The 20,337-nt window shown below is 42.1% G+C and overlaps 1 protein-coding gene across 2 annotated transcripts in view; it reads right to left on the minus strand.

Moving 5' to 3' along the window:
• The window catches only part of CCNT1 (cyclin T1), a 119,472-nt gene extending 99,375 nt beyond the window's left edge, over positions 1-20,097 (minus strand). Inside the window, exons 1-2 of one of the 2 annotated variants that reach the window (XM_044083799.1) lie at positions 19,813-20,079; positions 18,993-19,074 (exon numbers count right to left, since the gene is read on the minus strand). In XM_044083799.1, coding sequence (XP_043939734.1) covers positions 18,993-19,074; positions 19,813-19,979 — 249 coding nt within the window. In that variant the 5' untranslated portion in view covers positions 19,980-20,079. Of the gene's footprint in view, positions 1-18,992; positions 19,075-19,812 lie in introns of both variants that reach the window. The other variant, XM_044083801.1, reaches the window with a different exon arrangement.
• Positions 20,098-20,337: the final 240 nt, after the last annotated feature.

Here is a 20,337-nt window from a genome sequence, read left to right on the forward strand (position 1 = left end):
CATAAGCCTGACTAGCTTGGTCTGCAAAGCTATGGAAAGGATCATCATGGACCTCATAAATAAAGATATTGGGGACATAGACAACTGGATCCTACCCAGTTCGGCTTTGTTAAGGGCAGATCCTGCCTCTTAAACCCGGTTGATTTCTTTGAAACAGTCACCAAGGCCATTGACGAGGGGAAGGTGGTCCACACAGCCTACCTGGACCTCGCAAAAGCCTTTGATACAATACCCCACTCCGGCATTACAGATAAGCTCACCAGCTTACATATAAACCCCTATGTCACTAGATGGGTTGCAAATTGGCTCAAGGACAGAACCCACATGGTTAGAATTGCTGGAGCCATGTCAGACTCCAAACCAGTTACAAGTGGCGTCCCACAAGGCTCAGTCTTGAGACCTCTCTTGTTCGGTATATATTTCTCGGAGGTACAGGCCAACACAGAAGGACTGTGGCTGACCAAGTTCGCAGATGACTGCAAACTGGGCGCCATAATTGACTCTCCAGCAGACACAAGCATCCCTCAAAAGGGCCTCATAGAAACAGACAACTGGTGCCAGAGCCATGGCCTCAAGCTAACCGCCAAAAAGTGTACAGTCATCCCCTTTGGCAAAACAAAGTGCCCACAAATTACCACATAGGTGGTAATCCATTAAGTACAGAAAAAGTAATTGGGGACCCAAGTTGATAGCAATCTCTCATTTGACAACCACGTGGCCAAAGTGGTTAGAAAAACATTTTATATAGCCCACCTAATCATGAAGGGATTCACATCTAGATCAGGGGAGGTCATCGTGCCTCTTTACTCATCCCTCTTCAGGTCCATAATGAGTACAATGCCCCTTTTGAGATGTATCTTACCAGACACCTGCAGCAACTGGAAAGACCCCAAAAGTACCTCACCAAGATGCCATATGCTGCCCGGTTAAAGAAACTCCAGCTCTACTCCGTGGCACACCGCCTGCTCAGAGGCAATCTGTGCCTGACGTATAAAGCCATGTCCAACCCGGAATTAATGGACATGCTGCACCTCAGAAAATCCAAATCCCATCGAGTTACGCGCTCGAGAGACTTGAACCTCAGCACTGAAATAAACAGGACATGCTGGAGGGACAGATTCATAACCCAGAGGCTCCCTTCACTCTGGAATAAAATCCCAGTCCAGGTTAGGCAGAGTCCTTCATTGACTGTCTTCAAGAGGAATCTTGATGAGTGGATGGGAGATCGTGGGTTTACCCCGGGTATCACTTCTGTGTCACTGTTAGAGGCACAGTATACTAACCCCGAAAAAGGGCATAGCAAAATTAATTTAAAATGGGTGGCGAAAGCCAAACACACTCTGGCTAGGCTTATAAATGCCCTAGGGCAGATAGCTTAGTATGAACATATGAATAGAATTAGCTTAGTATGAACCTATGAATAGAATTAGTTAGTACTTAACAGAAGCATCACTAACAATAGACTTTTTTTTAGTGCTTTAAGAAATGGGTAGTGGAAATTACTTGAGTGTTTAGGAAAGAAAGAAATTTCAAGTTACAGCTAGTGAGTAGGATGAAATGGTGTGCATAACAGGGTAGAAACTACGAAAACAATGTGGTTAACAACAAGAATTTAAGGGGAGCTGACAAGTACCGGAGAATAAGGACGTTCTCGCAAAAAAAGAAGGGAAGAGGAGAGTGCTAGAGAAATAAGAGTATCTGAATAAAATGCATGCTGTTAAGCAACTGTTTTGTGACAACTCCAGAGCACAAAAACTTTTAGCATGACTTAGACAGCAGACCGTAGAAAGGATTACTGCCAGGTGTGGGGAGCCTATAAAAAGGAAAACAAGCGATCCTGTAGATATTAGATATTGCAGAAATGTTAAGAAAATTATATAAAGCAAATGAATGCACTAAGAGAAAAAGCACAAATGGAAGTTTTTATGTAGGACTCAGTATGCTAAGGTTTGATGCTCAGCAATTAGCAGTTAATATAAGAGGAGAGAGGACAAAAACTGATGTACAATCAATCAGCATGAATTGGTGATATTCTTGTGAAAGCTTGGAAGCAAGGAGGAAATAACGTAAAAAACACTAAGTATTTTTAAAGGAGGTGAAGCACCAACACCCTGGAAGAAAGCTGGACTGCTGTAATACCTAAAAACTTTAAAGATAAAAATCAGACCCCACTTCATACAGGACCATTGACATATTGTTCAATGTTCTGTGCCGGAGGGGTAAACATATGACATTAAATAGAACGATGATCCATGGGGAAACAGAGTGCAAGAAATATTGCTGTTGGTGGGTCTTGATGCACAGAAAGCACTCAAAGCAAGTAGATATCTTTATGAGTAGGACAATTTAAGCGTTTGGATTCCTTGATACAATAAGGTTAATTAGGAGAATATGAGGAGGATCAGAAGCAAAAATCAAATTGAGAGGTTCCTCTCCAGCAAGCTGTGCCCGAACATAGGAACCAGGACAAGGCACCTTCCTTCCCCTTTGTTATTTGTGTTACATGTACAAAAAAATATATAAAAAAAGGCAACGGACCAAACAATCCAAGGCTTGGCACAATAACCAAAAACGTAACTTAATGAAGCAGCTTGAGGTTTGCAGTTGCTTTTTGTGTGTGTGTGTATTACATCTAGAGCCACTGGCAAAGAAACGAGATGCAGAAATTCAAGGATACAACTGGTGTCATGATAAAGGAAAGTTGGCTTTATTTGCAGACTATATTATTTTGTACCTGATAAAACCTGAAAAGGACACGTAAGTTATGGAACATTCTGAGACAATTTCAAGTTTCTTCAGGACATAAAATTGAGAACAGAACAGAAGACTTTAGCTGTAAACTATGTACCCACACATGAATGGGTCCAGAAATACCCACACTTATGGGGACATGACAAAAATTTCTTTTATATTTTGTTCATAGTTTAGTACTAAGCTAACTGCCCTTGCGAGACATTTTAGGCCTAGCCAATTATTCCTTGTGAGATTCAAACCCTGCACCTTGTGTTTGTAAGGCAAACACCCTAGCCATTAAGCCACCCTCCCACCCCTTGTTAACCGGGATGGTCAAACTAGATTGATGTCCATTTTCAGTGGAGGCCTGGGGAGAAAAGCCCCAAGATAAGCAGTTAAGATTACAGATGCAACATATACACAAGTTATACAAAATCCAAGGTTAGAGAATCCTGGGTGTAAGTCCATATTAAGTAACACAACTAAGATAAATTACAGTTATCAACTCGTAGAGGAGAGTTAGTCTGGCTTAATACATTGACGTAGCCAGTTTAGTGTCAAATATTGTTCAAGTCTTATCTTATACTGACTCAGGGTGGTAAGTAAAGTAATATCAGCTGGGAGTAAGTTCCAGGATCTACCTGCAGAGTTGGCAGTCTCTCACCGGCTTGAGTTATTAGTTTTGATAGTCTGAACTAGCAGTCTGTTGGAAGATCGAAGAGGTCTGGGATTGTTACAGAGGGTGATATTTTTTAGTGCAGGAGTATTGTCCGGATTGTAAAGGATTTTATATGCCATAATCAAGTGGTTACACTGGATCAAACTGGGCAGTTCTAGCCACCCAAGCTGGTTTAGATTGATACAGTGGTGTGTCCTATAAGGCAGACCAGTGGCAAATCTGGCAATGTGGTTGTAGCAGATAGTTTGTTGAGGACAGACTTGTTTAAATTAGAGAGTAAAGGGGATGCATATAGAAGAGTTGAAAGTAGGTTAGAGATCGAGCTATGGCAATTCTAGCAGGTGGGGTTAAGAAGGATTTTATCCTGTAAAGTTAGCAGTATTTTTTTATTGGTTTGATTAACATGCAGGTCAAATTTAAGATGGTCATCTATGATAACACCTAGTAGTTTTGTAGAGGTGTCTGGGGAGATTGTAGTGCCATTATTGGATTTTATGGTAAAAGTAAATGCAGTAGACCTATGAGTTGGTGAGAAAAAGAGTTTTTTTTTTTTTTTATGATTTAAGGTCAGACGACGACCAGAAAGACAGTTTTCTATTGTGTTGAAGGTGTTCTGGGTAGCAGACCATAGTTCTGTCAGAGATGTGGCTGAGCAGATCAGGGTGGAGTTGTCAGCATATTGGATACAGCTGACTTTTGGGATAACAGTATAAAAGGTCACAGATGAAAATGAAGAACAGAAGGGGCCCTAGTATAGAACCCTGGGGTACACCAAGGGAGTTGGGTAGGAGGTTAGATAGTTTGTTTTGCCAAAGGACAGCCTGCCGTCTGCCACTCAGACCAGATTGGAACCACTGAAGGGCTTAGTATCTAGACAAGGTTTTCAGGGTGTGGTTTAGAAGTTGGTGATGAACCATATCAAATGCCCTGGAGAGATCCAAGAAGTTGGCAGAGGATATGTTATTAATGTTCCGATTATGGTTTAGTGTGTTGGAGAAGGCCAAGAGGGCTGAAGTAGTGCTGTGGTGAGGTCAGAAGCTGTGCTGGGAGTCTGCCACAAGGTTATTCTGAATTAGGTGGTGCAGCAGTTGTCTATGAATACATTTTTCCATAATCTTTGCAAGTGGAGATAATATAGCTATTGGCCTATAATTGGATAGTTCAATAGAGCTACCTCCTTGAAGGGGGATTATATAGGATAGTTTCCAGATGGTGGAAATTTTGGCTTCTAATATGGTTCGATTGATTAGTAGAGAGATGGGGTAAGCAATGGCATCGGCTGTTTTTTGTAGATACGCAGCAGGGAGTAGATCAGCAGAGAGTAGTTGGTTTTAATTTTTTGATCAAGGTACAGATAAGAGATTGGCAACTGGTTGGAATCTGAATGAGAGTTTGTTACTAGGGGTGGTGTCCTCAGGGCCAGGGGAGCTCGGAGGTAGTTGGCTAGCTAGGGCTTAGATTGTCTCCGTAAAGAAATCGGTTAAAACTGTCTGATACTTCCTCAGGTGGTTTATCAATGGTGGCTGCAGGGGTTGGGGTGGAAGTTTGTCCAGGATGTAATAGTTTATTTAAACCTGCCCAAAACTTCTGAGGGGTGTTTTGATTTATTTGCTGTAGATTATAGTAGTATTTTTTTTCTCATAAAACGGATTTTTTAGTCTTATTCCTTGATTGCCTATATTTAATGTGATCATGGGGGTATTATGTAGTATGCCATAATGCCCATGCTTTGTTTCCAAGGGTGAGTTTTAGCTCCGACTCTTTAGAAAGCCATGGCACAGTTTTTGCCTTTATTCTTATTGAGCGAGCAGGTGCATAAGAGCCAAGGAGCTCAAGGAATTTGTTGTTGAAGTATACAACTGCTTCCTCTAAGGGGAGGCGTTTTAGAATTGACCGTTTACATCAGTTTAGCTGCTGTTGGAAATTGGCAAGTTCCTTTTGTTTTTACCATTCTGAGTATGGGTTGGTGGCTTTATGCTTAAGTGATCACCTTCTTACCTAGATAATTAAGTCATCAGGGAGGGTCCCAGAGGTGTACAGTTGGGGGTGACTATCGATAAGTATCCAATTAAGTATGCTTTCTTTATGGTTAGGTTTTCCTATCCTGGTAGGGGTGGTTATGATTTGTGTAAATGCATGCAGGTTAACATGAGTGGTTGGGGATTCTGAGGAACAGGTGTTCCAGTCTATGTTAAAATCTCTGAGTAGTAAGGTTTCTTGGGGGTAGTTACAGGATAGCCAGTGAAGGGCATTGTCGAGTGCAGATATATTATTTCATGCGGGAAAATGTACATACAGATGATATTAATACATTTATTTTTATTAAGTTGCAATTTGGTGGCAAGAATCTCAGTTATAAATTCGAGGTTGTTGTATAGCCTCAATGGCGATGTTTAACAGACTTATAGAGAACAGCTACCCCACTCCCCTTCCTAGTAGCACGATCCAGCCTGAGTATGTTATACCCAGGTGGTAACACTTCATTATCTGTGGTGTTTGGTTTTAACCAGGTTTCGGATAAACAGAGTATCTCAGGGGCGCGAACAGCCAGGAGTGCATGTAGTTCATGTACCTTGTTTATACTTCTAATGTTGAGGTGACAGGCCAGGAGAGAGTTAGGTGGCCTATTAATTGTAGGTTTATAACTTGGAATGCAAGTAGAGGGGGTAAATTTATCTGGAGTGGATGGGCTAGGGTTTGGGTGGATATCACCACCAAGTGTGAGGTTAGGTTTAAACCTAGTGATAACTTCAGGAATGTATTTACAAGTTTATGGTAGTGTTTAAATCTGAGGCTAATGTATCTGGGATTGATATGTTTGAGTGAACAGGTTGTGAGGCAGGTCAAAAATGAAGTATGCGCATTTAGGAACACTGACTAAAAAAACACTCCCGTTATGGCAGCTAAGAATATGTAGGAAGAGAAAAAAAAATACAAAAACTGAAAGTTCATGTATATGTGCATGGATAGCAAAATATGCATAACTAATGTAAAACTCTGCATTTTTTTTTTTTTTTTTTTTAAATACACCAGATGAAAAGTTGTGGACAGTAATTAATACAGAGTAGAGGAATTTTACCTGGGAGGGGAAAGCAAGCAAGGGGCAAGTGGGATAACTTGATCTTTCCAATAGAACAAGGTGGTTTAGGATTACTCGATTTTTTCAAGGGATATTTCAGAGCTACACAGTTACGGATCATATACATAACACGAACAAAAAGCTATAATTCAAACTGTAAAGGGAGAATGATTAAGCAGAGGGGAAATTCACAAAATAATGAGGGAGTGAGATTTTAGTTTCAGAGCCTTAAGAATTACATCCGAAAAAAAATAAATTACATTCATAAAATAAAGAACTAAGCCAACACAAGAACAGAGAAAGCAAATTCGGCTGATAGGGATGACTGCAATTAGGGGTAGAGAGAACAGGAAAGAGGAGGAAGGAATTTACTGGGGAAAATGTCAAAGGAATCAAGACATTGGGAGCAAATAGCTAGAGGGAAAGGCTACACATCTGGACTGCAAACTAAAGACCACCTTCCCAATAAGGGATTGATAAAGAGTACAGAGACTGTGGAATCCTAAGTGAAAGACCTGTTCTTGTAGAGTTTTTATTTATATCTAAAACAGAAACTGTTAAAAAGGGATAACTAGTAAACTTTGAACAATCCTACAAAGACAAACGCAAGAGGAGTCCAACACAAGTTTTAACTACTAAGCACTTTAGTTTTTATTTTCAACCAAACTTCAGAGTTAAAGCCAAGTACACAATCCAAGTTTAATAGTATCAAATAAATCACAATCACTCCTAACCAATAAAATAATTCTGTTCCCTCTTTTTTGTATTTTACAATGTTTTAGAAAAAAATAAAGTGCTAACCAATCATAGGATGTTACTATGCTACTGACCCGGAGGTCCTTATAAGCCTAGCCAAGAGTTTAGCACATGCATAGACAAATCATCACCCAATGCCCCTGTCCACCAGGGACATGGGTGGAATCCCAGAGATGTATTTTCTATTTCCCCACCTAGTTATCCATTGTGTTTAAAAAGGGGTAGAGAGATGCTATGCTTGACATGGAGAGGAGTTTATTCCATAGATGGGGGAGTCTCTGGGACACATCTGCACCGCCAGCAAGTCCTATTGATGTCAAAGACCAGGTTGAGGCCATGTGTGCGGGTTACTAGAGTGGAGCATGACTTGCGGATATGCAGCAGTCCCATCAAGCTGGGCTCTGAGATCACCCTGCTTGCCAGACAGGGGTCACCTCTGAGGATTCTATATGAAAGAGCTGAGGCATAAGGCATTAGCCTGTGTATGGTAAATTTTTGAGGCCATGGATTCTCCTGGTGAGGAACCTCTGTGGTCTCTCCAAGCTGCTGCAAGTGCTTACATGCCGCATGGGGCATTGTACTCAACGGCCCTTATAAGGGAAGAACGTTATGACCTCCTTGTCCCTGAATGAGATAGCCTTACTTATGAGGTGGGCCATGTAAGAAAGCTTTCCGTACAATGGAAGCAACATGGTGGTCAACAGTCAGGCTATTAATCTGGGTGCCCAAATCTTTCACTACTAACTGCATACTTGGAACGTTATTAATGTGATAATTTATGGGGACCTCTCTCCCCAAAGGGGGTGATGCATTTTTTGTATTCAGCTTGAGGCCAAGAAAGTTATTCTCCTGTAACCCCTGTCGAGCAGAGTCACAGAAGTGATCTACGGGGTGCATTTCCCATCCACTCAAGAATTTTCTTGAAAAGTGCTAATGATGAACTCTGCTCGACATAGATAGGTAGCTTGTTACAGAGTATGGGAAGTCTCTGGGACAGGAATCTATCCCTCCAGCATGTTCCGTTTATTGTGGTGACAACGTTTAGGTCCCTAGAGCGTGTAGCTCAGAGGGCTTGGGGATTTCTTTAGGTGTAGCATGTCCAACAGCTCTAGGTTTGACATAGATTTGTACGTTAAGCAGAGACCTCGGAGTAGGCAATATGCTACAGAGTAAAGCTGAAGTTTTGAGACAGTCAGCGTGGGCCATCTGAGTCCCGTGAGGTACTTCTGTGGCCTTTCCAGCTTTTGCAGATGTCTTGTAAGGTACATTCCAAAAGAGGCATTGTACTCTATAACGGGTCTAATGAGAGCAGAGTAGAACGGAACAATGACCTTTCCTGGATAAGAATCCTTTTGTGATGAGGGGTGCCACGTAGAAGGATTTCCTGACCACTGTGGCGATGTGATTATCAAAGGAGACTAATGTCCACCCAGAGTCCCAAAGTCTCATTACACCTTTGGAGTTAAGTAGTCTGCCGCTATGTGGCAAGTTCATGGGTGCAGAGATTTTACCAAAGGAGGACGACAATGCACTTTTTGGCATTGAGTTTGAGGCCATGGCTCTGACACCAGGCATCTGTCTCAGTGAGGCCCTTCTGTAGGATGTCCATGTCATTTGGGAACTCTGTCGTCGTTGTCTCTTTTGGCTTTTCCCGGTTAGGGGTCGCCACAGCAGAACTCCGGTCCGCTAATGACTGGCAGTAATTTTTACGTGTCGAGTTGCCAGCCCTGACGCACAACCTTCAACGAAGGTACGCCCATTCACGCTTGTCTCCATACAGAAGACACTTCAGCTGAGAATCGAACAGGACAACACTACTGCAGCACTATGGCACCTAATTTGCAGTCATCTGCAAACTTTGCCAAACAGAGGCCCTCTGTGGTAGCGTGTACTTCAGAGTAGATGCCAAACAGGAGAGAACCCAGGCCTGAACCTTGTGGTACTCCACTTGTCAAGAGTGTGAAATCAGATTTGGAGTCTGCATTTTTTTAAAGTGTGGGTTCTCTGAGCCAGTTGGCAGCCCATCTTGTGACGTATGGATTTATACCCAGTTTAGTGAGTTTATCTACAATTCCAGAATGGGGGATGGTGTCGAAAGCCTTGGCGAGGTCAAGATAGGCTGTGTGAACTCTTACCCTTGTCTACGACTTTGGTGACCATTTCAAAGAAGTCAATCAGGTTCAGGAGGCATGATCTGCCTTTCACAAACCCGAACTGGATGGGGTCCAGAGTTCGGAGGTTACCAATGTCTTTACGAGTTCCATGATATGTTCCATGGCCTTGCAGACCAGGCTCGTCAGGCTAATAGGGCGATAGCTCCCAGGGTTCGGGGTAGCCCCCTCTTTGTGGAGTGGAACAACTGTTGCTGTGCGCCATTCAGTGGTTACAAAGCCTGACTTGAGGCTACGACTGAACATGGTGTTTAGGTGCGGAGCCAGTTCGTTCAGACATTTGTGTAGAACGCAGCCTGGGACGTCTGGTCCCATGGAAGCTGTGTTCTTAGCTGCTCTGACTGCATAGGCTCTGCATTCTTCCGGTATAGATACGGGCCCTTTGGGGGGGGGGGGGGGGTAAAGTTAGCACTGAACCTATCAGCCAGGATGTTGGAGATATCAGTTGGTTCTGTACTTTTCTTGCCATTGTGCTGTAACTCAGAGCAGATCTGGGTGTTGCAACAGAGTTTTCCTTCTGCTGTAGAGTTTGTTTATAGCAAGGGACCACCAAATTGGTTACTTTTTTTTTTTTTTTTTGGGAGGATAGCATCTCTGTTCTGTTAGGGATAGCACGATCCATGCACTCGGTTAAGTGCTTCTAGATCATAGAGATTACTAGCTAATGGCCCTGGGGCCCTTACAAGCTTAGCCAAGAGTTTATTAAAAAAAAAAAAAAGGAAACCTCAGTCAGCACTTGTCGTCCCTGTCAATGAGGGACTAAGGCAGAACCCCAGGGACAAATTTATGGTTTCCCATCCACTCATCAAGGTTGTGTTTGAAGAGGGCCAGTGAGGTACTCTGACATGTATAGGAAGTCTAATTCCAGAGACGGGGCAGCCTCTGGGAGACAAACCGGTATCTCCAGCAGGTTTTGTTGATGTCGCATTATTAGATTTAGGCCTATCGAGCAGGTAATGTGCAAGGAGTTGAGACTTACAGATATGCAGCATCTCCAGTAGGGCAGGGTCTGACACTGCCTTGTAGGCAAGACACAGATCACCTCTGAGCATTCTGTATGACAGAGTACAGTGATTTAAGCCTGCCCGCACAGGATAGGTGTTAAGGCCAAGGATTCTCTTTCTGAGGTATGTCTGTGGCCTTTCAGTTAGTGCATGTGTTTGGAGCATTACATAGCAAATGGGGCATTACACTCAATAGTAGGTCTAATAAGGAATGATTAGAGAGGTAATAATCTCCTTTTTTCTGGGATGCAATCCCTTTACTTATGAGATGAACTAAGTCAAAGGCTTTTCTGACCACCACCACATGATGGTTGAATGCAAGATTGGGAAGCTGAGTACTCCGGTCTCTCACCAGAGGCTATGTGCTTAGGGGGTTGCCATCGATGTAGTAATCAGTAGGGGGCATGGTTTTGCTGAATGGTACGATAAACATTTTTTTGCGTTTAACTTAAGTATATGCCAAACAGTAGGGGTCCCAGGACAGATCCCTGGGGAACACCACTAGTGACAGATCTGCTGTCAGAGGTGGCAGCACCTATTTTGCCCTTGTGGGTCCTGTAAGCCAGTTGGACACCCACCTGACTAGATAGGGATTAACACCAAGTTGTGCTAGCTTTTTGATGATGCCCGAGTGGGGGACTTTGTCAAAAAGCCTTGGCCAAGTCAAGGTAAGCTGTATGCACTGCCTTTCCCCCATCCAGGGCCTTGGTGAGAGTCTCAAAGAAATCAATCAGCTTCAATAGGCAAGATCTGCCCTTGACTAATCCAAATTGAGTGGGGTTGAGTGCTTGGAGATTGCCTATGTCCTAGTTTAGGAGATCCATAATAATACACCATGACTTCACAGATCAGATTTGTCAAGCTGATGGGGCGATAGTTTTTCAGGTCAGTAGTGGCACCACCTCCGTGCAAAGGGAGGACCATGGCAGTTCTCTGCTCTGGTGGAATGAAGCCGGTAGTTAAGCTGTGGTTGAATAGGGTGTTCGATGGCAAAGCTAGTTCTTGCTGGAGATGGTGCAGATTACAGCCTGGGATACTATCAGGTCCCATGGAACCTGTGTTCTTTGCCTTGGATAGGGCCTTTAACACTTTATTAACAGAGATGCGAGGTGTGGGATAAATATCAGTGATGCCAACTGAGCCTCTGATGGGCGATAGCCAACTTGCTGGCTGATAGGAACCTAAGACAGCAGATCAGTGTAAGTGGTACCATTAAGTACTAGTTCGGAACAAACTTTGCCATGGAAGTTCCTAACATAACTGAAGGATGACTTGTGGTTTCCCTTTGTTTGTATTTGAGGCTAGTTTCAACTCATAATTGGCTTTGGAGGTTTTCACTAGTGATCTAATTTGCTTGTTGAGGCAGAGGAGGAAGTTTTTCCTTTTTACCCTTGGACAACAGTTTCTTCTTTTGTTGTAAAGCCTGTTGACAGAGGATGTCCACCAGACATGCTTGTGTTTCCTTGAGGAGCAGATTTTAGTTCTGTTGGGTATGGCAGAGTCCATGCAGTTGTACAGGTTCTTGTTTACTGCACTGGCATACTGTTCAGCATAGTTGTCTGCATAGAGTGCATTTGTGTAGAATTCAGCAGTCATAACTGTGCTGTCCATCTGCACGGGTGTCGTGATTAGCTTAAGGTATGGTATGAGTTATAGCCTGGTAAATGCAGGGGTGCTCTCGAGCCATGAACCACGTTTCAGTCACTGCACAGATATCGATGTTCTCCAAGTGCCTCAAGTGAGTGCATTTTGATGTTTAGACTTCTAGCGTTGAGTAGCATTAATCTTCAGTTTTTGCTTGCCTGTACCTGTTATGGTGGTGGATTTGTCATTTGAACCTTGCCTAAAAGAGGCACTATAGGGGCAGCAAGAGCCTTAGTCAGTATCCGGAAATCCCAGGGGCGACAGGTGCAGGCAATCTCTGGCAAAACAACGTGGCCTGTCGACCAGGTCATCCCAGGCAGACAGATACTGATCCCCTTAGAATGACACCAGAAGCTTAACCAATTGTTGAAGTCAATCATTTTGTTCTTGTACTGCAGCATAATTCTGGGCGAAGGCAGGATGCTATTCAGGGCTAGGATCATACCTGCCTGGACTACAAGATCGGAGAACTCTTCCATGTCTCTTTTCACGTAGTGCAGGGAGGTACATCTCAGGTCGTTCACACCAACATGGACAATGAGGGTCATTATTTGTACTTGCTGTGGAGTGACCCAAGTGTGTGGGTTATGCAGCGGTTCCTGCTACCCGACAGGCAGCTAATAGTAACCTTTAGTCTGGTGAGTGAACATCAGTGTGCCTGACTATATCACCTGTGACTAATGTGGTGGGTACGTTTTGCCTTATGTGCTGTGGTTGAGTGGCACAGTCTGCGGGCTGTGTCTCATTTTTGAGAGCCTCCGCAAGTGTGTGTGTTTCTATGCGAGTATTGGTGGTGTAGGTTTAGTGGGTCTATGTGATGAATGTAGGGTGACTGACAAGTTCAATCTTGGTTTGAGAGAGCTTTGCCTCCAGTTTGGTTAGATAAATGCATCTCGCACAAGTTGTAGTGTTGGGTGGTAGGAGGAGAGGGTTGTCAGTGTACATGAGGCAATTGCTACATTGCCCCAAGACCCCCAGATTCATCGGGTAGACAGGAGAAAACACTGGGAGCTGTCCCTTGGACATGCCTGGATAATCACTATTTGCCACCAGATAAGCAAGTACTGTGCTGTTTTCCTCTAAGCAACTGAGGAAGTATAAAAAAAAATGTTAACCACCAAGTAATGAAGAAGGTTAAGTGCCTGGTCAGCAATTTTTTTCTTCTGTTATAGAGTGCTAACATGGTACCTAATGGTGCTGCATGTTCCTGCCCGAGTTCATGTAAGATGCAGCCTGGGATTTTAACAGGTCCCATGGAAGCTGTATTTTTTGCCTTTGAGAGAGCAGTGATGACCTAATCCCTAGATATAAGGTAAAGGGGGCAGGTAGGGGGGGAATGTCCTGATTTACTGAGGGGGGGGGACAGAGGGGTGAAATTTTCACTGAATCTGTCAGCCAGCAAGTTTTCTATATCTACTGCACTTGTATATGTGGTGTCCTTGACCATCAGTTCTGAACAGATTTGGGTGCTACCTTTGAGATTACAGCCGTATGCGAGGAACACTTTAAGATTGCCTCTAGTAGGAGGTGGCCAATTTAGACTCTTAAGTTTGCTTTGGAGAACTTCACTAGTGCTCTTAATTGCTTGCTTAGGCTAAGGAGAGATTCCTTCCAATTGGGCACCTGCTCCTTCCTGGTCAGCAATTTTTTTTTCTGTTATAGAGTTTTATTTATTGCAGATGTCCACCCAAGTTTACTTTTCTTGCCGAGGATGATTTAGTCCCGTCAAGGTATTCCTGACTCCATGCATCTATATAAACGTTCATATAGTAATTTGGTATAGCTTTGGATACTGGTGCCAGCTCCTAGAGAGGGGGAGGGGGGTATGAAGCTGTTTATATCATCCCTCAGGAGGCTGTAATCAGCTTTGGAGAAGTTTTTTTTGACTAACACTAGCTTGTGGCGGGTCAAGGTGACTTCAAACGTGACCGCTTTATGGTCGGATCTTACAAGGGAGGATGATACTACAGGGATGCTGCAATGGCTACTCATGTTGGTTAATATCAAAGTCCAATATATTATCACCTCTTGTGGGGGTAGCAACTAGCAGTTCCAAATCATTTGCATTTACAAAAATTGAGGAATCTCTGGGTATGTGCGTTCTGGCAAGAGCAGTTCTTCCAGTCTATGTTTGGGTAGTCCAGGATCAGGGTAAAGGGTTGAATCTTGATAGATTTAAAGAGGTCTAGACAGGCAGTTTGGCCATCTTGGGTCAGATTGGGGGCCAGTGGCTAGCTATTAGTTGTATGATAGCTAGCTATTATTTGTACAAGGGTCTTGTCAATAGTTAACTGCACCTGGAGTGTCTCCTGTGCGTCATACTGTTTGACTAGCCTGGAGGTGTGTATGTCTAATATATATTGAAACTCCACCTCCTTTGGCTTTACTACCCACAGTTTGGGGTCTGAATGCACGATAGGATTAATAACCAGGGTAAGGTTGGAGTGCTCTCCACAGCTTTGAACCAGGTTTCTGTGACCACACAGATGTCAGCATTTTCCAGGGTTAGGAATGCTTGCAATGAATGCAGTTTCATGTTTAGACTCCAAGTATTTATTGCTCTCGATTTGAAAGGGTATAATGTTGCTGACAAAGCTTCCAATTATTTTTTCCAAAATGAAAACATTTCTGTAAATAAGAAAATCATGGCTAACAGGAGCAACAGTATTTTGCATTTAAAGTCTGTGCCATCAAAACACATTTAGTGGGGCATACAAGTTACTGTACGACAATTGCAGGAATCAGAGTATGTTAGAAGACAGACTGGATAAGCAATTCACGAGGAAACAATGGGAGGACGTATGTATGTCTCCCACACAAGAGAAGCATTTGCACCGATATTGGAGTTGCACCCCCAAGCAGACGCCAACGTATTTTTTCTCTGGTGGATGGCAAATGTCAGAGGTGTGATTGGGTAAACTCAAAATTTTCTACAGAATACTCTGCCAAAAATATTGGGCGAATAAATGGCTATACTATGGATTTTTTTTTAAGCTAGAATAAAGGATCTGAATTGCCAAGACATAGTAAGGTCTTCTCAAGTTAATTCTAGTGGCTGCCAAAAAGACAGACCGTTACTAGAAACCGAAAATCTGATTCTAAACAAGTAACCAAGATTGTAACAGAGATGAAAGAACTAGAAGTGGGGCCTTTTTAAATTGTGGTAACAATGCATAGAGAATGTTTTGGAGAAGGCAGCCTGAGGTTTAGGTTAAGGGCAGGAACTGAGCAATTTATACAATGTTTATAATTGTCTAAAAGAATTATGTGATCTATAATGCTTGTAACTGAAAACAAGTTAGTGTGTTTTATATAAAAACAGATTTGCCAGTATATTAAGCAATACCACCGTTTTAGCCATGGCGGTAAAGCGGTTAGCGCTGTCGCCTCACAGCAAGAGGTTCTCCCGTTAGAATCTGTGTGGAGTCTGCATGTCCTCCCTGCGGTCTAGTGATGTTAAAGGCATGCAGGCGGGTGCAAGCGTGAATGGGCATACCTTCATTGAAGGTTGGGTGTCTTGTCAGTGGATTTTACGGTGCAGAGTTGCCAGCCCATCATGAGCAGACCGGAGTTCTGCTGTAGCGACCCCTACCTGGGAAAAGCCCAGCCAAAAGACTTTTAAACCATTTTACTTAACTCATTCCCTCCTGTACATCTCTTTTGAGTGTGTAACTTTAACCCCCTTGAGTATGGCATGAGCCTTTACAAATGAAGTCATCACCTTACACTTCTAAGAAATACTCAATGTCAAATATCAATACAATTGCATGTGCCATTATGTATGCTTCAAGATAAAGCACTCCGATACCTTGTATGTAGCATGGTTTTAGAATTATTACTGCAAATATGAACAAGCAATATTTGATGCCTATAGGCACAGTAGGAGATAACTGCAGAAATGCCTGGAGGCACACACTGCTGTAATGAGTTAACTCAGGGTGACAGAACTGCTTAAGATGGACAATGACCCTTGAGGATTTAAAATGCAAAGGCTTTCCCTGCAGTCTCACCTCACACCACGCCCATCGACAGGAGTAATATAAAGCTTTGTTAATTACCTACTTGCGTGCCACTGGGAAGTGGCAAGAAACCAGAAACCCAAAGGAATATCCATGCAGACATAGGATGAAGATGCAAAAACTGTGAGCATTTGCACACGAACCGAGAAAAGAACCAGGGAAGCTAATGCCAAAGTAGCAACGTAACTACCCCACCACACTGCCACCCCAAATTTCTCAAGAAATTCTAAACTACAAAACACTACCCGAATGACAGATATGCATCTCATTTACCATCACCCATCTTGATTCAATGTCCGACATCAAAGCAGTATCCCCCCTTACCAGTAATCACTCACATTCAAAAAAGAGTTACAGACAAGCCTGGCGTTTATCACCTCATATACTCACAAGGTGCCCCTCAAATAAACAGCAGAGTTTAAACGTGTACTCCAATAACAATGTGGATTAGACGATCTTTTCCTTCACAAGCAGTCTTTCCCTACGCCATTTATTTCAGTTTGCAGACAAGGCACGCTCAACTGGGAAGGGCCCTTTTACACTCTTGGGGAAAACAGCTCAATTACATCTCAAACAAAGCACCACATCAGATGTGCACAGTAGCAAACCACACACCTCTATGACTCATCTGAAATGCATAGTATAAACCAGAGACAGGCAACTACAAACACCAGCAGAGATTATCAGACCAGTGAGAAGACAGTGTAGTTATGTACGAGTTCTCATCACTCACTGTAAAGTGGACTGCCCCCCCCCCCCCACCTTTACTTTCTCTTGCCATGCAATAAAGTTTCCTTTACGGCTATTCCAAACTATCAAATTACACAGTTTCATGGCAGGATTACATGGGATACAAGGGAAAGAGAAGCAGCGTCCCTTAGTCTTTACAACCACGCAACATTGTTTTCTTTGGAAATGCAACTCTGTACCTGTAGGAATGACAATTTGGCAGTTACTACCCAATGCACATCAAAATATGTATGTTAATATAAGCCACTATGTGCATGTTACCAATATTTTAATTTTTTTTAAAACTAGTGCAGTGGTTGTAAAATATATACACACCTTTTTTTTTTTTATATATATACAGTAAACGCAGAAATCCATTTGAGTTACGTGCTGGACTGCCATAAGCTTACCCTCCAGAATGTACACCATTTTCAGGCACACTCATTTTCAGCCTTAAATTCCACATCCCATACGCTTTCAGAGATTGTTTGTCTCAGTATCAATATCCATAGTAAATACTGTAGTATCAAATCAGACAAGAGAACTTCAGATGAATAATTACGATATATACATTTAATCTAATGCATGTGCAAGATGTTTATTGTAAAAAATGAACTAAAAATATAGAAATGTTTTCAGAAAGCTTGCCAAAAAATATTCAGGGTCAAATATTACTCAACTGACTGTTCACACCTTTGAATTCTTAAAGGAATAAAACTCACTTTCTAACTCTGCCATAAAAATGGATACTGCAGTGCATGAGATCTGCTTAATTTCATGTCTACCAAGTCCGTAATTCTTACCATAATTTGTTTTTTCTTCCTATTTATTATACTTGCAAAACACATTTCACTATGCACACACTGGCACTTTTTGCATAAAACAGACAGGTTAGGGATAATTTAAACAGTTTGACTTCTTAGCCTATAGACTGTACTCTTTAGAGTCTAAACTGCGATGGAAGCCCTGTGTGACAGAACCAATAATTGCCCTATAAATAGAAATTAAAGCATTTTTCCTTTTTCCTACAATAGTTCTAAATATGTCAGCACCTTCTAACAATCAGTGAGATTTAGCCAAAAACAAGTCTTACCATTTTTTATATCCAATCTTGGGATGGCTTCTACATTGTTCAAAACTGAATCCACCATTGCATCAAGTTAAACAAGAACTGCCAGATCCAAAATGCATACATCTTAAAATTAAATTACATTGTGTTAAAATTTACAAGTTTTTTTTTGTTTTTTTTTTAACAAACACCTCTGAACTGTGTACTGATCCTCAACACCAGTCATTACATAACCCACTTTTAGAGTCACCCATGTACCAACAATAACCAGATCATACTACTTACTACTGAGGAAGCCTGCCATGAATATACCAAAACGTATAAGACCAAGTACCAACCTTTGCAGTACACCAAAGCTGATCAACTTCTTTGAAAATATGTCTATTCTGATAAACTACCTATATTCCAACAAGTGTTATTGCCAATCTTAGCAAACAGTGTAAATGATTATGTGATATCATTAAATAAGTTAGCCAAATTGACACAGAATCAAAAGCTTTTGCCACGTTCAACTGACAGCCCTTCACCCAATGCTTATCAGTGTGACAGACAGAAATAAAAATAAACTTACACTAATAATAAAAGACCAACCTAGGACAAAACCATACTGAACAGCCTGCTTTGAACACAAAATGCTATACTCGAGAACACTTTCAAAACACTCCCCCCAAAAATACACAAGAAAAGAAACTCACAGTAAAAATCCCCAACTGTGGGTAATAGCCAATACACAGCTCTACAGAGGCCACAACAAATAGGTTACCTTTATGTTCTGTCTATTGGGCTAATGTCATCAGCCTCTTTTCAGAAGAGACCCAAGGTGATACTTATGCTGTGTATGGGAAATCTGATCAAGACACCAGGGAGCTTCCTCTACTCTTTTCGATAAGTGCTGTACAGGATTTCAGTTAGGGTCAGACAAACAAAAGCATGGAGCCTACAGTTCCTACAGGCCACCCAACTTTATGAGGGCAGTGTAACAGATCCTAATACCTACACAGCACTTGAAAAGCTATTTAGGAAAGAGTAAAGTGCAAAGTGTACATTCATTGTATAAACATTTTATCCAAAATAAACACAACCTACAAATATATTTTGTTTCTACTTACATTTCGATGAAAACGAGTGAAAGGCTGAACCATGTAAAACCGATGCATATAGACAATTGCAGTGTTAATGGTCAACTGAGTGCTACAATGCTGAAGTTAAGGAATGCAGAAAATTGTTATAAGAGACATTAAACAGATTCCGCAAAAACACTAACAGAGACTGCAAAACAGATGAACAAGAGAAAAAAATGTAACTGCAGGCTTTACTTTCCTACGTTTGGCATCATGCAACCCACGGCAGCTTTTAACCTGAACACCATCAATCTTGGGATTTTTAAGTTAAACACACAGCAAAACGTGTACCTTACGAGTGCACCAAAAATCTAAATATACTATCTTTAAAAGTAAGATAAGTTTTCCTAATCACAGAAACCCAGACATAAGTATTCACTTGTAACAAACTATTGCAATAAACATTAAAGAGTACTGTGATTGATAGCTACTATATACCCACCTAGTGTGCCAGACACAAAAGTGCAATGGAAACTAAAGACCCTAGAAGAAAGCATCGATCAACAAATCAAACAACCAAAAAAGTATAAAATACTCAGGAAGATCAGGAGTTCCAACATATAGGACCCGAAACCCTTTGTACAACCCAGTTTTAAGCCATATAACCAAGCAACAAAGCAAAAAGTCCTCCTACTCATGTTTACCGCAACGTCAAAACATAGTACAAACAAAATTATGCCCGTTAACCCTTCGAACAGTCCGCATAATATTCCCTACCTAGAATCAGTTTCCCCAACCAGAGCGTGCTGCGCATCACCCCTATCCTCCCTACCGGTGCGGCCTACTACAAAACCGGCTAAAAGGATACACATTGAGGCGCTGTCCCATGTCCTGTAAGAGATTGGCAGCCTGCTGACGGTATGATAGCTCTTTATCCGGATTAACACCAGCCTTTCGGGACGGGGTATTATCTAGCTGCTCACGGCTGAAGTACCATTTTCCATAGCCCTTCTCAGAAAGAGCAGTAGCCGCCATTCCCAAAAGCGAGGAACAAGCAAAGCGGAAAGACTACCCCGTACGCAGGGTGTACGTCCCAATGTCGTGATAACATCACATCCGTACAGGAAGACTGCAAAAGTGGTTAGGAGTGGCATAGGGAGGTAGTTTGAAAGTGACACCTTGACCCTGTGTGCAAAAGTAGGAAAAGTGTGTTGTGCCTAGATTTTACAAATAAGAATTAACCGGATAAAAAGAAGTATATCACACACTATAATTTGTAAAACAGCACTCGTGCTACAGAGAAACAGCTTTAACGACTAATTTTATGCAATTCAGATTGTTTCTCATTTTTTCATTGGTTGACCAGAGTAACCACTAGTCCTACTTAGTAATC

This window comes from Protopterus annectens, chromosome 9.part0 (genome assembly GCF_019279795.1).
Source record: "Protopterus annectens isolate FY-2018-M chromosome 9.part0, PAN1.0, whole genome shotgun sequence".
NCBI classification, from domain to species: Eukaryota; Metazoa; Chordata; order Ceratodontiformes; family Protopteridae; genus Protopterus; species Protopterus annectens.